Source organism: Punica granatum, chromosome 2, assembly GCF_007655135.1.
Source record: "Punica granatum isolate Tunisia-2019 chromosome 2, ASM765513v2, whole genome shotgun sequence".
Classification (NCBI taxonomy): Eukaryota; Viridiplantae; Streptophyta; class Magnoliopsida; order Myrtales; family Lythraceae; genus Punica; species Punica granatum.
In genome coordinates, this window is record NC_045128.1 from 12,602,704 (window position 1) to 12,614,192 (window position 11,489).

Below are 11,489 nucleotides of genomic sequence, written 5' to 3' on the forward strand. Positions count from 1 at the left end.
TTGATCGAGTTTATATATCCACTGATGGAGCCAAGATAATAGCCAAATTTACCCATACACTAACAAAATTCCACAAATTTCGGAATCAAAACATATTCACAAAATTAATAATATCCACACATGATCCATAGTTTTAGCAATACACAAATAAATACCGATTTCAGAATAATATTTTCTTTAAAAAAAATATTTTACATTTCACAAATACTAGTATGAGTCACAATCACTTACCTAATATGAACACTTAACTATTTCCATAATCGCTCTAATTTCCTCGGTCCCTCACTCGATATCTCTCTCTTCCTCTCTGTGATTTGATCTGTCGCATCAAGAATAAAGAATAGAAAGACCCCATCTATCTATATATATATAAACAAAGCACGAGCTCAATTTTCAAGTCGTTACATCATTAAAAAAAAACGAAACTCTCGCACATTGCCATGTCATCATTTATGTGTTTAGGAAATTTTTCATCATTGATTATGTAGTAGAATATATAAATTATATGCATATAGTCCAATAAAATATGTAAAGAAATGAAATATACAGTAGACTATATACATTAATTATTAGAGGCAAAAAAATAGGTAGTACAATTCATGAATTCCATAATGAAAAGAAATATAAAAGATAACAATCTTTCGTATAATTTCATAAGGTAGATGTATCTCTATAAGTCATAGACATATTTGATTGCAGCTTTAGAAACGGAGACTACAGAGCATGGCCAAGCTGTAATCAATAAATATTTTCAAGTCAAATATAGAGTTGCCCTTTTCCTTTTGCCTTTGCCCTTTTACATGTGTTATATACTGTACACAAAAATTTGATGGTTTACATGTCTAAGAAAGATTAAAATCATGTTTTAATTAAATGCCGTACTTCCCAACTTCCCAGAAAAGGAAAAGCTTCCTTATTTTCTTCTAAGAGGAAGAATAAAAGAAAGTATCTAACCACCACTGGAAGCGGCTGCCACTAGTCCACTAGTCTAATCCTCGACAAATACACATACGAATCTCGACAGCAGAACGTATGCTGTTGCCAAAGAAAAGAATTACTTCATGCCTCAGATATTACAATGGTAATATTTCCTCAAAGAAGCTTCTGAGATCACCATGAATTTTATCGAATGCCAGCATCTTCTCCAATGCATTCTGCATAAAACTCAGAAGTCGGATCATTTTTTGATATGGGTGAATTATGTATCACACTCACGCATGTCTTATTACAAGAATTACCTTGTATTGCTGATCTTGAGCCAATACTCTCTCATAGTGCATTCGATCAATGGTCTGATTGTTCCCAGGGCTACCTAGAATTGATGCAGCTCTGTCAATCACTTCCTTCAGAACACCTGCATAAGCAAAGCATGAAATTAACTTTTCGAGGAAACCACTGATCCGGAAGAGATGCAAAAACAAAATGCGTGGCAGCCAGGAATATACAAGTCTAGGAGCAAGCTTAGAAACCGAATACTCTACAAATGCCAAAAATGAAATGAATACAAAGTCACTTCATATTCCATCTTATTTGCACCATCTTTTATAAAGTAAAGAAGCCTTACTGAGAAATTCCATCTTTTCCAAACTGTACGCTCAAAGAGCACATTCATGACATTTTAAACCATATACACGATGCGCTTTAGTTCCATATTTTAATAAAGCATGGCTGATAGTTTGCCCGAAATATTTCTACTAGAAAGAACTCTTTTGATGAAAGCACCATCTCATGACATTTGAAAAACAACACGGCTTCATTAGCAAATTCTGCAGATCATTATCTTCTCCGAACACCTAAGTAATCCTCTTGTTAAAATTTCTGGACAAGGCATGGCACAAATATTTCTCATTTTAAGCGACAAATTGCTCATTTTCACAGCTTAAGAGAGTTTAGAAGTATACCAGCGAGGAGTGCACAATGGAGACCTGGAGAAAGTATAACTTAGATACGAGTTCCCTAATAAAGCATTATGAAATGCATCTCAACACTAAGCATACATATTTGTGCTTACCATAGCTCAGAAGCATATATCCAGGAACTAGTCTGAACAAAGAATGGCAAGCTTGTCAAAGGAGGATCCTTCAACGTCAGAAGCTCAATTATCTCTATCTGAATGGTGAAACTAAAAACTTCTGATTGCTACTTCATGCGATCAAGAACAGAGGTAAGTTATACTGGTAAAGAAATACAATGTCCTCAATATCTGCTGAAGCATCTTCAGGCCTTAGCACACTCATGGTGTAGAACTTGATCTTCTCCGACTGACATTGTCATGAAAAATTGATATGTGACCTCCCAAAGAGGAAACAGCAGCTGCAGATGAGTGAAAGGTGTCTCATACCTTCAGCAAATAGCTCTCATCAAGTAATTCAGTCAGGTGAGTGCATACCAAAACCTGGAATATGCCACAGAACATAATAAAATTTGATTCACTCTTCAATCTCTATAGAGAATGTACAGAAGGTCTACTTCAGAGTATGATGACTTGGCTTTTATTTATATTTGCAGATGATTGACAATTAGGTAATTGTAGTTCATGATCTGGTTGAGAATAAGTTTGTCAGTACAATCTGCAGAGATAGGCTTCTCTCATTCCACAAATTACAGCGGTCATCCTCTTTTATATGGGCTTGCTACTATCTTCTCAAGGACGATACAACTGATAAATGTAGAATTGATTCAAGAGAAACATGATTATGACATTCAAACCAAACCTTTGGGGGTTGATCGCGCATGACAAAGTAATTTATCGCTCCACCAAGCAGGCCAACTCCATCTAAAGGCGAGTATTGAGAGCAACAATTAGAAATAAAACATATCCACGCTTCTATTGGTTTAAGTCGAGACCTACCAACCTTCATTTAGAGTGCCTTTCCCGAATTCATCTAGCAGACATAATGATCTTGAAGTCGCATGCCTGCGTAGTTTATGTGAAATTATGTGAAATTTAATTCTCAAATACTGGAGAACCCTCCAGAGCCAAATTGCAAAACTGACAATTTATATAGGATTCCATTTCCTCCCGAGGGAGAAGAAGGCGAGCCGAGGCATATGTTCCTGAAATATAAATAATAAATAATTAGAAAATAATAATAATAAGAGGTGTTTATCCCAATAATCCCACCGACTCTGAGCACGGAACTACAAATTTCTCAAGAGAATTACGGGAGAGAGAGAGAGAGCTCCCATAACAGATGACAAATTGAAGAAGAAGAAGAAGTGGTTAAATAGACTGAGTAGGCGATCAACCTGAGGATCGGCTTCGGTTTCGTCCACTTCCTCCATTTCCGAGAAGACCGGGGAGATCAAATGCTATGCAAGCTCTGTGTGCGCGGTGAGCTAGAGAGTGAGTGAGGCGATCAGATCAGATCTGCGGGGACATAACTTTCTGGCATATCAAAAGAGAAGAGAGATAGCTACTATTTGTTTTGGGCTGCTCATTCACAACAAATGGGAACAACCTAATATGAGGAATTGCAGTGGGTATCTTCTGTCTTTTCATACCTGTGCCATGCTTGTTCATAGCTAAATAGTAAAATTTTTACGGCTTCACAGTAGGAGCCTCCTCGCTGGTTCCATCTGCACCTTGCCAAAGAGTAAGCAATATCACAATCTGAGTAAACAATAATTACCCAAACTGCAACTTATCATAAGAAATTTGGCAGGCCTTCAATCACATTATGATAATTTCAAGGGAAAGTAGGACCTCACCACTTCTCTCTAAAGCAGCTAAGAATGGTTCTTCACTCTTGGTATTACGAGGGGCTTCGCTTGGTATTTAACTGGGAAAGTAGGAAATAGAATATCAACAATTTATCTCTATACATCACAAGAGCTCAAACGCAAGTGTACTTTAATTAATCTGCAGGAAGTAACAGGGGACTCCATCGACCGAGAATGTTCATGCCAAAGCCACATAGATGAGCGACCATATACAAGTCATTTAAGAAGCTTGGGCACCAATAAGTCAATAATTCCTCACCCTACATTATTCCTGCTAGGAATATAAACACAGTACAACATATAGGGCGAATTCAAAAGAGATATTGAATGCATACCGAGATCAATCGTGGGAAAATCCGATGTCCTATCTTCCCAAACTTCCAGCACATTAAGTTGGCAAATGCTATAGTCGTAATATGCAACTCCAATGCTGGAAGGAACGATTTGGACTTTTAATATACACATTAATCAGTACAAAATTACGTACCGAGAATAAAATTGCCGCGAGGAATGCATTTTTTTGCCGCAATTTGAAGAATAATATTACTCTCTTTCCCGCCTCAACTAGCACAAACGAGATGCAAGTAACGTGAAGAAAAAGAAACTCACCGGTGACCTTGGAGGATGCATGCCATATAGACCTGCAGTGTGCGAAGGGAAAACCGCATTGCCGTAAGTGTTGGGCCGGTTTCTCTCCTATATGGAGAATGGTGAGGGCCTAACAATTGGGTATCCGAGTCCGGAAGTGAAAGCCCGGCTCGAAGTCCTCCATATAGTCGAGAAGGGGGGGAATTGTTGGGCCGGTTTCTCTCATATATGGAGAATGGTGAGGGTGGGTGTTGGAAGTAATCCCACATGGAAAAATTGAGAGGAAATCCATAGTTTTATAAGAGATAATGGTCTAGCAACCCATAAGTTTAAGCTTTTGGGTTGCGGATGGACCTGAGTCTGGAGTAAGCTCATGGATTTTTCCTAACAAGTGGTATCAGAGCCCAAGGTAACGATCTTGGAGAAGCGCACACGCTATGCGTGGAAACCCAACACCACACCAAGGCCCGAGTGTGGAACTCTTGGCTAGTGATGGGCCTAACAATTGGGTATCCGAGTCCGGAAGTGAAAGCCCGGCTCGAAGTCCTCCATATAGTCGAGAAGGGGGGGAATTGTTGGGCCGGTTTCTCTCCTATATGGAGAATGATGAGGGCCTAACAATTGGGTATCTGAGTCCGGAAGTGAAAGCCCGGCTCGAAGTCCTCCATATAGTCGAGAAGGGGGGGAATTGTTGGGCCGGTTTCTCTCATATATGGAGAATGGTGAGGGTGGGTGTTGGAAGTAATCCCACATGGAAAAATTGAGAGGAAATCCATAGGTTTATAAGAGATAATGGTCTAGCAACCCATAAGCTTAAGCTTTTGGGTTGCGGATGGGCATGAGTCTGGAGTAAGCCCATGAATTTTTCATAACAAGTGGTATCAGAGCCCAAGGTAACGATCTTGGAGAAGCGCACACGCTATGCGTGGAAACCCAACACCACACCAAGGCTCGAGTGTGGAACTCGTGGCTAGTGATGGGCCTAACAATTGGGTATCCGAGTTCGGAAGTGAAAGCCCGGCTCGAAGTCCTCCATATAGTCGAGAAGAGGGGGAATTATTGGGCCGGTTTCTCTCCTATATGGAGAATGGTGAGGGCCTAAGAATTGGGTATCCGAGTCCGGAAGTGAAAGCCCGACTCGAAGTCCTTCATATAGTCGAGAAGGGGGGGAATTGTTGGGCCGATTTCTCTCATATATGGAGAATGGTGAGGGTGGGTGTTGGAAGTAATCCCACATGGAAAAATTGAGAGGAAATCCATAGGTTTATAAGAGATAATGATCTAGCAACCCATAAGCTTAAGTTTTTGGGTTGCGGATGGACCTGAGTCTGAAGTAAGCCCATGGATTTTTCCTAATAGTAAGAAAGAGGTGTTTATCCCGATAATCGCACCGACTCTGAACACGGAACTACAAATTTCTCAAGATAATTACGAGAGAGAGCTCCCATAACAGATTGACAAATTGAAGAAGAAGAAGAAGTAGTTAAATAGACTGAGTAGGCGATCAACCTGAGGCTCGGCTTCGGTTTCGCCCACTTCCTCCATTTCCGAGAAGACCGGGCAGATCAATTGCGAAACTGAGGATTTATATAGGATTCCATTTCCTCCCGCGGGAGAAGAAGACGAGCCGAGGCATTTATTCCTGAAATACAAATTATAAATAATTAGAAAATAATAAATAGTCCTCAAGAAATGGAATAACAATGGGCTCGATCTATCGCTACATGACCATTTAAGCTTATGGAAAGATGGGCCCGTAAAGCCCATTGCAGCGCAACGCAAGGCATTTTCGTTTCCTTTTCTTTTTTTTCCCGGATAAAATAATACAGAGATAATTGATTCCGTAAGAAAATCCAATAAATATATGGTAGATAACATAATATAACATAACATAAGAATTACGGAGATATAAAATTACATTAAGGCTACGTTTAGTTTGCTGGAATTGAATAGACAAGAAATAGAATAGACGGTGAATAGAATAAAAATTCTGATGAAATTTTTTTGTTTGGTTAGATTGAATAACAAAATTGAGAATTATAATTATGATATTTAGTTGACTTAAATAATGAATGAAAAGAACAGAAATAGAGTGAAAAGACATAAATGCCCTTCATGCTAAATTTAATGATTTTTATAAGATAAATTGATAATTTTAATGGCAATTTTTATAATTAATAAAAAAATAAACATTTTAAATAATTTAAAAATTAATTATTTTAATTAAATTACTAAAAATTGTGATTATTAATAAAATTCATTATTTTAATAATTTAATAAGCATAATTATCTAAAGAATTAATACAAAAATTATCTTAATAAAAACATGCTCTCTTACAATTAAAAATTATCGTACATTATAATTTAATTATTAATTAAATTATTAACAATGAATAGACATTTAATAAAAATATTTCAATTATTAAATAAATGTTAAAAATTAAAATTTTTAATTAAATTACTGAAAATTGTGCTTATTAATAAAATTAATTATTTTAATAATTTAATAAAATGATTACTGAAAGATGAGGAATGTTATGCTCAATGCAAAATGCGATAAGAACAAAAATAAGAAATGTTACACTTTGCTTGACAATTAACAGATAGTACAAAACAAAAGGACATACGCAGTACATATTGAACAATAGAAGGAGGAAAACATACATAGAAACATCACAGCAAGGGCAGAGCCAGCATATTAGCAGGGGGAGCAATTGCCCCCCTGAACTTTAAATTTTTTAAAATTTTACCATAAAAGTATGTTTATTGTAACATTTTTGCCACATTTGCCTCCTGAACTTTGAATTTTTAAAATTTTACCCCAAAATTATATTTATTATAATATTTTTCCCCCCTCAACAGAAATCCTGACATCGCCCCTGCATCACAGTTTATCTAAACACGATATAGCTACATATCAAATGATTATCTTCTCCAACCACAAACATAGGAATTCAACCTTTTGACAATTGTAACAAAGAACTAGCAAGTCCTATCTATCGCTGTGCAATCCAAGGAGCCGATGCAAGTTGCGGAAGAAAACTGAGAGGTCATCGCTTTCCCGATAGACTGATAGAGCTGACTTTCATGGGCATCGCCACGACGAGAGGGGCTTCTGGAGAGTTGGTGATGGCGAATTTGTCATGCATGAAGCGGCTCTCGACGATGGACTCATCCTTCAACACAATCTTGTAGCATTAACGGCTCTTGAGGCCTTACTGGCTCTGGTAGCACTCGTGGGCCGAGTTCTTGACCTGCTGGAAGTCCCATCTCACACTGAATTTTCCCACTGCCGCCACCAGGTGGCGTTCCTGTTTACCGTTCTCAGTAACCTGAAAGATCGAAAACAAATCATTGGGTCAGTGATGAAACCTTCACATAGAGGAAGCAGAGCCCAAGATATCTAACACAAAGATAACTAAAGACCTTCCTTGTAAAATTTAAATAATGCAACACAAAAATGCCTTGTCTGAATTTCTTAGAGCAATTTCAGCATCAGTATTAGTGATAGGATCAGCTAAGAACGGTCATTGCCCAATTCAAGATTGTCGTTAATTGCAGTAAAAAGATCTACCGAAAAAAGCCAGAGCACACCAACAAAACGCTTCACAACAAAAACAGAATCAAATTGACAAACAATTTAGTAAAACCACTCCTATGGCAATATCTTTGGACATTCAAGATGGCATACTAATTTTTCTGTCTAGATCTAGCTGCTAAAAACCTGTTTCTCATGCAACTAATTGATGCTATCAAAAACTATGTGCCATTTGATCATGTCAGGCAATCACTCAAATGGGTGGAATTAAACAAGGAGCAATCAATCTTTAGTCGAGCATGGGTGGAATTAAAGGAGATTTGAACCCTACCTGCTTCGGCTCAAGGGAGGTCTGTGAGCTTCCGTCTCTCCTCCGACTTAATCCTACCGGCAGTGGAGTGGCGGAGATCAACACCGCAACCTTTTTCCTCTACGAGGCGGATGAATCGACAAAAAATACGAGAGGCATCGATGAGAAATTGCCGCTGGAGCTCTGCTAGGGTTTTGAATGTTCTTCCGAAAGAGAAATGTCTGGTGCGTTTGGTTTTAGAGTTAAAGTAACTTTGATTTTGATGGTGGAAAAGGACAAATGATTGTGTAGTGCGTTGAGTTAAAGTTAAAGTTAAAATTTTTTATATGAAAAATGTGTATTTTTGTTATGTAGTATGTTGAGTTAAAGTTAAAGTTAAAATTTTTGTGATTTTAACTGCGAAACCAAACGGAGCAGTCGAGTTTCTGAAGGATTCTAATAGGATGGCATGCGATTGTAATTAGTGAAAGAAGATGAGAGTATTTTGGTCCTTTCGCGTCCATTTTCGGATCCGAAAATCCCAATCCGAGCTATGCTGGGGGCACCAATATTCCGCATATAAACCGGATAAGTCTTCCGGGTCGGAATACCTATTCCCCATTCCGTTGAACCAAACGAAGGAAAACCTATTACGTACGGAATAGGTATTTCATTCCCTACTATTTCCGGTGAACCAAACATGCCCCGAGAGAGGACTGGAGAGAGAGAGAGAGAGAAAGAGAGACGCGGGGGAGGCAGTTAAAGCCTCAATGATGAGAGGAATTTAGCTCGGCCCAATAAACAGTGTATGGGCGGCCCAATATGTAACCATATAGATATTGTACACAATAAATTTCATGAACTTCACCAGCTGTGCCATATCTGAATTGTAGATGAACCAAATCCGTGATTTATCGTCGTGGTTGTGCGCACCCGAATTTCGTCTCGTCGGGGCACGTGTGCGCGCGCCTCATGCAACGCGGCTTGGGAGTGTCTACCTTCCCGGGGACGCGCGACGGACGCACGTGAGAAGGAGTCGCTACTTGCCATTTTACGACCCGAAGGTCGAGGGCCGGCAAGTTACCCGGGTCTAGGGGTACGGGGTACACCTAATTTCTAAGGCATATGGTCTGCGAAACCCGAGGTTCCGAATTCGGGGGTTCTATTACATGCGAGCCTATATCTCGCATGCCCTATTGGTACTCTAGCTTGTCTAGGCTTGCCATTTTTATTTAATTACCGCTTAATTAAGTTCCACTCGACTTGCCCGTTTTGACACCGTAAATTCGAATAGACGCTTGAAACGTTCACTCTCCGACCGGGATTATTACATGAATAAATATGCATCATAAAATCCTTACATTGTTCTCTCAAATAAAAGATAAATTACAATGACTGAATCCCGGTCGGTTCGCGTTCGGCTGTTATTTCACTCGTGTTCACCATATGATTTTGGAAAAGACCGAAAATTAAATTAAATGCGCACTCGGTGTATGGGGGGATTGGACCCCGTGATCGACGATTAGGGCGTTGGACCCAGTGTGAATCGAGTCCTAAAGGATCGGGCTCGATCCGCATAACAAACAAGTGTAAAATGTAATCAAGCAAACTCAAATAAACAAACAATGAGGTTTCTTGTTATCGTTGAATTTACATGAATTAATTGATTATTAACCGAGATATCTTGGCATACAAATCCTACCTTAAAACAAACAAATAGGATGATGGATAGGGTATGTAGCATTCGGCATCATTTAACGGACCTGACAGACATGATGACTACAGTTAAGTCTCGAATGAGTGGGTTATTTTTAGATTATTCTGTATCGTGACAATATGGCTTTTACAGATTAAGAGTGTTTTCACCTGAAACCCAAAACCTAACCCTCTATTTGACTATTAATCATGTTTGATTTAAGCTGAGTTTGTGATTAATTTGTTTTCCCATGTTTTGACCAATTATATGCACAAACCTACGCTATGATTATGACAGGACAAGAACCAGTAATCATGCCCTTGAATCGATAAATATGTGTGTGCATGAAAATCAAGATTACGATGTACGTATTTCGGTGCTTTTGAGATTGTGAATTTTGAAAAGGGCATGACTAACAGTTCATGAACTGTTGGCGCGATTACAAATTATTAATCAATTCGTGCGATCCATTTAAAGAAATCAAGTGATTTAATTTAGCCAAATTTAACGTCCAGATCATCCCGTATGTAGAATTTTAAGTTAATTTAAAAAAAAACTTGTCGAATGCTTTAGTCTACAGATTTCGAGCCGTCGAGATAGCCATTAGTTGACCGCCCGATAAACCCTAATTTCCGACATGGTCACATAATTACAAAAATGAAATATTTAAACGGGGCACATACATTGTCGGTGGGTGATCCAAGTAAAAAAGGGTCGGATATTTTTAGAAAATGTCCAGGGGACTGACTTGAACGATTTTAAAAGAGCAGGGATTGATTTGAAAATTCGGATGAAGTTTCGGGGACCGGTTTGAAAATTCTGAAAAAATTGGGGACCATGTAGAATTACTGAAAATGTCCAAGGACTTGTTTGAAAAGAATTTGAAAATCTGGACTGATCTGGAAAACGAAAAAATGGCCCCTGGACTAAACTGAAACAACTTGGAAAGTTGTTTGGGATGCTTGAAAAATTCTGGGAATTCCAAGACTGATTGGAAAATGGTAAAATGACTGGGACTTGATTGAAAATAATTTTTTAAAATTCGGGGCAGATCTGAAAAGGGTGAAAAATTATCCTGGGACTAAATTGAAACAATTTGGAAAGTTCTTTGGGATTCTTGGAAAAATTCTGAAAAATCCAAGGACTGGTTGAAAAATAATAAAATGACCGGGCCTTAATTGAAAATGACTTATGAAATTTGGGGCAGATCTTAAAAAAAATAAAATACGTCCTCTGGACTGAAATGTGACAAAGTAGAAAGTTCGTAAAATCGAGTTCGGGACAAATCCGATCACCCACATGACCCAAGAACACTCATTTCACATCATATTCATCCAAGCAAACATAAACATTCAGAAATGGAGTCCTAAACATGCAACTAAGTAGAGGATTTACCTTGTTTGAGAAGAATAGGGGCAGATCTGTAAATAAAAAAAATTCGCCGGATCTGATGGGCTGTTGGGAGAATGGGCCGAATTGGGCCGAAGGGCTGGACTGGACTGAAGGGCTGGACTAGGCCGACAGGGGCGACACTAGCGGGCTGCCGCTGGAATTCGGGCTGGGCCGAATCAGGCCGTTGCTGGGCTGGGCTAACTGCTGGACTGGGTTTGCTGCAACTGGGCTGTGCTGGGCTGGACCTGCAATGGAAACGCAAT

The 11,489-nt window shown here is 38.8% G+C and overlaps 1 protein-coding gene across 9 annotated transcripts; it reads right to left on the bottom strand.

The window, feature by feature from the left end:
* Positions 1–723: 723 nt before the first annotated feature.
* On the bottom strand, positions 724–3,878 carry LOC116198076 (DNA mismatch repair protein MSH5-like). Of its 9 annotated transcripts, XR_004155142.1 has the most exons (8): positions 3,712–3,878; positions 3,505–3,579; positions 3,250–3,370; positions 2,998–3,057; positions 2,856–2,917; positions 2,715–2,776; positions 1,239–2,395; positions 724–1,154 (listed from the first exon to the last, which is right to left on the bottom strand). XR_004155142.1 is itself a non-coding variant. In XM_031528393.1 (5 exons), exons 2-5 carry the CDS (start codon positions 2,025–2,027, stop codon positions 1,074–1,076), a joined length of 237 nt encoding a protein of 78 aa, XP_031384253.1. In that variant the 5' UTR covers positions 2,028–2,261; positions 2,342–2,708; the 3' UTR covers positions 724–1,073. The 9 variants fall into 9 exon arrangements, 1 of the variants encoding a protein (XP_031384253.1); XR_004155145.1 differs by lacking the exons at positions 3,505–3,579; positions 3,712–3,878 and having other exon boundaries at positions 1,239–2,261; positions 2,342–2,395; positions 3,250–3,493; XR_004155146.1 differs by lacking the exons at positions 3,505–3,579; positions 3,712–3,878 and having other exon boundaries at positions 1,239–1,354; positions 2,012–2,395; positions 3,250–3,493.
* Positions 3,879–11,489: the final 7,611 nt, after the last annotated feature.